Source organism: Euphorbia lathyris, chromosome 8 (genome assembly GCF_963576675.1).
Source record: "Euphorbia lathyris chromosome 8, ddEupLath1.1, whole genome shotgun sequence".
NCBI lineage: Eukaryota > Viridiplantae > Streptophyta > Magnoliopsida > Malpighiales > Euphorbiaceae > Euphorbia > Euphorbia lathyris.
Genome location: NC_088917.1, coordinates 69808493 through 69815748, shown reverse-complemented (window position 1 = coordinate 69815748; position 7256 = coordinate 69808493). Strand labels below are relative to the sequence as shown.

General features: G+C 32.8%; 1 protein-coding gene across 1 annotated transcript; it reads left to right on the top strand.

Annotated features, from left to right (window-relative positions):
• Nucleotides 1-1155: 1155 nt before the first annotated feature.
• On the top strand, nucleotides 1156-2667 carry LOC136204264 (U-box domain-containing protein 21-like). The gene has a single exon (XM_065995492.1). It carries the CDS (start codon nucleotides 1216-1218, stop codon nucleotides 2545-2547), a length of 1332 nt encoding a protein of 443 aa, XP_065851564.1. The 5' UTR covers nucleotides 1156-1215; the 3' UTR covers nucleotides 2548-2667.
• The last annotated feature ends 4589 nt before the right edge of the window (nucleotides 2668-7256 follow it).

Genomic DNA, 7256 nt, shown 5'->3' with positions numbered 1-7256 from the left:
TCATATCACCTGCAAACACGACTTGAACTTCTCATATTTTTACATATTATCCTCAATAGAGATGATAAGTCAAATTATGTTTAACTACACATTACACGAATCACAAAATTATTATGGTTAGCATACTCAGGGTCGGGTTCTGGAGGTTTTTGGAGAAGTATCAATTTAGACTCCACGTACAAAATAACATCAATATAGATTTAACGTTTAAAAAAGAATATCAATTTAAGCATCGATAACGAAATGGATAACGAAATGTGAGAAGTCATTCATATTGCTCCATTAAGTTATAATTTCTTTCTCCATGTACAATTGACAGAATTTAACGGAGTACTATGAATAACGCGTTATAGAAACCTAAATTAATACTTTTTTTTAAATATTAAACCTATATTGATGTTATTTTTTAATATAAAACCTAAATTATACTTCCATAACAAAAAAATCTTAAACCTATTTTGTTACCAACTTTTACATACAATTTCTTTTTTTAGGATCCAATGCTGATTCAAAATTGATAAAACGTTGATGCTTATCTTTACATAAATTAGAGCCATAAATTATCAGGATCCGATGCTGATTCAAAATTGATAAAATGCTGATTCTTATTTCTATATGAATTAGAGCCATAAATTATCAGGATCCGATGCTGATTCAAAATTAATAAAATGCCGATTCTTATCTCTATATAAATTAGAGCTATGATATCCGACGCTGATTCAAAATTGATAAAATACACTCTAATAATTAATAAATTAATGTCATTTATTTATTTATTTAATCATGTATTAAGATATAGTTAAGGAAGAATTAATATAAAAATTTCTCAGCCGAGTGGGAGAAGGATCCTTAACGCGCCAACTCGTTTAAATGCAACAAACCATGTCAAACTAAAATACATTTTTCTTTTTTTATTCATATAAAAATAGAAAAATAGTAATAATAAAAAATAAATTCAACGTTCAATATTCAAAAACTCCCTATTTAAATTCTTAACAATTCAGTTTGAGCAATTCCCAAATTATTTCTTGACCTTCAAAAATCAACACCGTGTCTATCTACGTGAAAAGTCAATTCTTTTTCAAACCGCCGCTCCCATATTCAACCCTTTCTCTCTCTACAACATATATATAAATACTCACCCCCTTCCTTTCCTTTCCATTCCATTCCCAAATTCCATATTCATATTTATATTTTCTCTGTAAATTATTCAAAATGGTGTTTGGTTGGAGAAGAACAAGAAAAGCTAGCAAAAATCATAACGATGAAGATCGGAAAATGGAGCTTGTAATTCCGAGGCATTTCATATGTCCGATATCTCTTGATCTCATGAAAGATCCAGTCACTTTATCGTCTGGAATCACTTATGATCGGGAAAGCATTGAATCATGGCTTCAGAATGGGAATTTCAGTTGTCCGGTAACTAATCAGATCCTCACTAGTTTCGATCAGATCCCTAATCATTCTCTTCGGAAATTGATTCAAGATTGGTGCGTGGAGAATCGGAACTCCGGTGTCGAACGGATTCCTACTCCGAGAATTCCAATCTCGTCGGTTGACATCACTGATCTCCTTCAAAAGCTTGATTCCTCGGTGAAGGTTTTGGATAAATCTGAATGTTCATCTTTGGTTCAAAAGATGAAGAAATGGAGTGACGAAAGTGAACTTAACCGCCGCTCCATTATCGCTCACAGATCCGGCGTAGTTCTAGCTTCAGCTTTTTGTGAGTTTTCAACCGATTCAGTAGAGAGAAACGCTGATATTCTGAAGGAAATATCGTCGTTAATGAACGAAATGATGTTTCCGATGGATTTAGAAACACAATTCTATTTAGGATCAACAAGTTCTTTAACTTCAATGGTATGGTTCCTGAATAGCAGAGATTTCTCATCCAAACACAACTCCATTATCACATTAAAACGCCTCCTTTCCTCCGATTCCAATTCCGATCACAATTCCGATCATGCTGAATCACTATCCAAAATCGAAGGCGTAAATCAAGTACTATTCAACTTGATAAAAGATCCAATCTCACCTACTATCACAAAATCTTCTCTAACAATCATCTTTCACCTCCTTTCATCTTCAACGATCAAATCGGAGTTCGTTGAGCTCGGTTTGATCCCGTTACTCCTCGAAATCATAGTCGATTCGGAGAAGAACATATGCGAAACTGCTTTAGGAGTGTTTGATAAGCTTTGCGACAGTGAAAAGGGGAGAGAAGAAGCATACAGTAACGCATTAACATGGCCAGTTCTGGTGAAGAAGATCTTGAGAGTTTCCGAATTGGCTACGGAGTTTTCGGTTTCGGCGATCTGGAAGCTGATGAGTAAATATGGAAGAAGAGAAGAGAAATTAGCAGTAGCAGTAATGGCGGAAGCTCTGCAATTTGGGGCTTTTCAGAAGCTGGTTTTGCTGTTGCAGGTTGGGTGTAGTGATGATACCAAGGAGAAAGCTACTGAGCTTTTGAAGCTGATGAATCCGTACAGAAATGGGTTGGAATGTATTGATTCTGTTGATTTTAAGCATCTTAAACGTTCGTTTTGATGAATGTTTTTATTGAATTTATTCTTTTTGTAGAGACATTGATGATGTTTAGATTTAGTTAGATGATTTTTTGTAGTCAAAGAAGAAAATAATAAATGAAATACATGTTTCAACTTTCAACTTTTGTTTTGCTTTTGATTAGCTAGACAAGAAGGAAAGGAAGATTTGAATATTATGTTCAAAGTAGAATCACTTAATTAGTTAAATTAATACAAATTTTGTATCTTGAGTGATTATTGTTACAACTGGTGAATGGAATATTGTAACGTCCACTGTTTATGGGTATCGACTTGGTGTAAGAAACACGACAAGGGGTGACTAGTCTCTCCGTAACATGTCACTAGGATCGACCTAATTCTTCTCATCAATGCATTATTCAAATGTCGTGCCCCTTTATGTGTTGTTGTTGCTTGCTGTTATGTGTGATTGGTGTGGACTGTCTATATGCTATTAATATGAATGCTTGCCCATTTACCTTGCCCGGTTTATGAATTGCCCATAATCCGTAAATGTGTCTCTTGTAGATATTGTGAAGCATAACCCTTGATTGACTTACCTTCTAGGGGGGAAGTAAGCGTCACACGGTGTCAATGAGATTTCCTTGAGTCTCGGCTAGCCAACACCTATCGAAGATCTATCCCCTTTGAACATCAAGCATCCAGCCAATTCCTCTGTTCGTAATCCGTCTCGGATGGACTCCTTGTCGTTAAACCTTGATTCATAAGGGACCCGCACTATAGGCCAACTCGTGGGCTTAAAATGTTTGTAGGGGTTTCACCCTACGGAGACATCTGCCTCCCTTCCCAAAGACTGGATGCTCGACTCTCCTAGTCCCTAGTGGACTAGGTTGGATCGCTTAAATCAATCCCGACAACTGGTCTATGGGTTGGCGGAGATCCGACGCCAGGTGACCGTGTCCCATAATGTCACGGGGCCAGATCGGAGTCAGGCTAAAGCCCCATGTGGCACCAAGATTTCCTCACGGGAAAAACAGATTTAATCTCTATTTACAAAACAGTGCAATCTGAGTTGTAATGTTTATCGAACATTGTAATTTCATCATTAATTTTATATTCGAGCCACATTCAAACCTCATGAGTTCTTAATGATCATGAAATAACATATTTTTGTTAAAGAGAAAAACTTGTATTCTCAGGTTTAAAATTACAAGTTCTCATAAATATTGAATTTAAAATTACACCATTCTATGGACATTAAATCTGCTGTCTTCCAATAACTATATACCTAAAATTTTAAGTTATCCCTTCTTTTTATAAACTAACGGATCGTTTGGTATTCTATTGGGATAGAGATAGAGATATGGATAAAGGTTAGGATAGGAATAAGGATAAATGGTTGGGATAAAGATAAAAGGGTAAATAATTATAAGGTCCCTATGTTTTTATCTAATATACTATTTAGTCCCTATGTTTTTAGAAATAATTATATAGTCCCTCAGTTTTTATTTTTGTTAACTCCTTAGTCCTTATGTTTGGGTCAGTAGTCAAACTATAATTAAAATACCAAAATTACCCCTTTACTTTATCTTTTAATAATAAAACATCTATTTTTTCTATTGTCTATTTTTTTCTCTTTTTTCCTACATAATCACAATATAAACACCAATATAAAGTAATTGATTTATTAATTTTTATATAATTATAGAACTTTAATTTAATAGCGTAAAATTTATTGACTAAAAAATTAATGAAAAATATTTCAATAATTATTAAAATAGGAGTAAGACTATCATTGTAAAAAGTTTTTAAAATTCTAATAAATTTCACGAATAAAAAAAAATATGATTTTAAAAAAAATTTGTAATAATATTTAATGTTAGTTTAAAGATATTATATTAAAAATTTTAAAAAAATACAATTTAAGAAAATTAATAATACATTTTTTCAAGTATATTAATTTCGGTGTATATGTAGTTCAAAATTTTCATTAAAATTAATTAGATTAAATTTGAAACTAAAAAATAATTTTTTTTTATGTATATAACTAGGGGTAATTTTGGACTTTCATTTAAAAAAACTAATAGAAGGACTAAATAATTGATTAAGATAAAAGTTAAGGACCTTAGAATAATATGATGGACTTACTAGCGTGTTAAGTAAAAACATAAGGACCTTATAATTATTTACTCAAGATAAAAATATGATAGTCGAGAATTATTATTCAATGTTTGGTATGTGGGATAAGGATAAGGATAAAATAATACATTTTACTATTTTAACCTTATTTAAATTACATAACATTAATTTTAGGGATAAGATGAACTTTTCCATCCTATTAAAATTGCAGGAGCTTATCCCACCTCCTTATACCAGTCCCCTCCTGTGTATAGGATTTGAGGGATAAGAGGCTTATTCCTCATCTGTCTTACTCTTCTATCTCTCAAACAAACACGGGATAACGTATCTCGTGTTTTTTTATCCCTATCCCACCGCCTCTATCCCTTCTAATAAACACCTCGTAAGGGAATATGTTTGTTGTGTATTTAACTTCTTTTATAATTAGCTTGATTTTCATATGTAGGTAAGATTAGTTGTGGAATTTGCTTTCCCATATCACTTTTTTTAGCAATTAATCTGTGAATGTTTGATATGCTCAATTTGTAAAGAAATTAGATTGTACTGTATTAAGTCCGATTAAGGGGTGTTTGTTTCAGCTTTTTGGAGAGTGTTTAGTATTTCATTTCAAACCGCATGAAATATAGCATTTGGTTATGTTTATATAACCGAAACGTTTAACATTTTCTCTGAAAACTGCAGTGTTTTGGAGGTTTTCACGAAAAGCTTCTATTTGGAGCTTTTCACAAACAGTTGTTTATAGTTATTTGTTTTTGACAAAATTATCCTTTTTATTTCCACAAAATTTAACATTATTTATATTTCTACAATATAATTACAGAAAGAACAATGTTTTGTTACGTTTAATAATTTTTTTTATTTTTTTATTTTTTATGTAGATTATTTTTATTAATTTTTGTAACACATTTTTTATTTTATAATAGAATAAGGTGCAAAAATACCCCTAATGTTTATAGCTATGAGCAATTTTACCCTTAACATCTAAAATTATGTAATTATACTCCTAATGTTGATAGCCAAAAATAATTTTACTCATAGTTGGGTCAATTTGAGAAATTATTCATTAAATAGTCTTCTTGGTCATGAATATTGTCATCTATACTTCACATGTGCATCATTTTATCATTATTAGTAACAGATCATAAATATAAAAAAAAATTGTTGATTAATTTAAAACATAGATATTTTAAATCCGAACAACAACAGTTCAATATAATTACCAAACACTAATAATTAAACAGCTAATAACAAACAGCTAACAGCAACAACTAATAGCTTACTGCAACTGTAAACAGCTAACAGTTGAACCAAACAGGTCCTAAGTGTAATTATCGATTATAGAAGAAGATGAAGATCGAAGAAGAAAAGAGTATAAACTGTGAATTTACAGTTACAAAAGATACCTAACAACTAACAACTGATTTAATTGTTAGAGATAATGTGACACATTATCTTTTAATTAGATTCTTATCTAGTTAGTGTTTATATTTCTCCATAACACGTATTGTGTATTCTTATTCCTATACCAACTCATGTATTTACCACTATAAATATAATGCTTCAGACCTAACCCTAATTAAGGGAATTCATTATATTCTTATACTTCTCTCTCTCTATATCTCCATTACATATTTCTACAATATAGTCATCGTATATCTAGTATACATTTAACATGGTATCAGTAGTTTCAGCTACCGCGTCCTCTGAATCAACTGATGTTCCTCAATCCACATCTTATAACCCGCCGTCTACCTCTCCCTTCACCACAATCATCGTCGTTGCCTCCGGTTCCTACACATTTGTCACAGAATCGACAGCCTCCCTTCAACCAAGTTCCGGATGGCGATTTGAGTCCCCTGCAATCCAAATCCTGATGTACCGTCTGCAACAGCTGCAGCCACCAATGAACCGCTCATGGCATCCGTCCTAGACACAAGATGATGGGCTACCAAGGCTAAAGTCCTCCGGTTGGCCACAGAAGCGATCGATGCTGCTCAACGTACGACGTCGCACCCTACCACTGAACAGGACACCGCCCGTCGCGGCATCAACACGGAGGCCACCATCTGACATGGGTCTGATTCCATCTTTCTCTCCACAAATCAGAAACACAGGACAGATCAGTATGTTTCAGTAGCAGTTTCCCAATCCGTCACCGACTCATCTCCATTTGCCTTGTCTAATCAGATTAGACCTAATTTTGGTCCACCGCCACATTTTTTCTCAGACAGGGTTAGTAATCCACTCCCAATAACGTAAAATTCCCACCATATAATTTATTGTTTCGATTTAGAAAATTGTTTTTTGGGGGTTGTGTTTTACCGATATGTCAGAACAATTTTTTTTTGAGATAAAATCAGAACTTAACGGTGTAATTGCAATATAAAACATATCAGTGACCTCTATTTATAAACTTTTAAACTATATATCTCTATTTACTGATTGGATAAACCATGGACAATTTTTTTTTTGTTAGTACTTTTCCCAAAAAAAAATGTATCTTGAATATTACAGATAAAGATTACAGATGAGTACCTTGTGGGACACATATATTTAGAAAAGGCTTAATACATTATTTGTACCCTCCAAAAAGCTTGATTGATTAGTGTTTTC

Coding starts and splice junctions, on each gene's coding strand:
- LOC136204264 (XM_065995492.1), top strand. CDS start 1,216: ATGGTGTTTGGTTGGAGAAGAACAAGAAAAGCTAGCAAAAATCATAAC.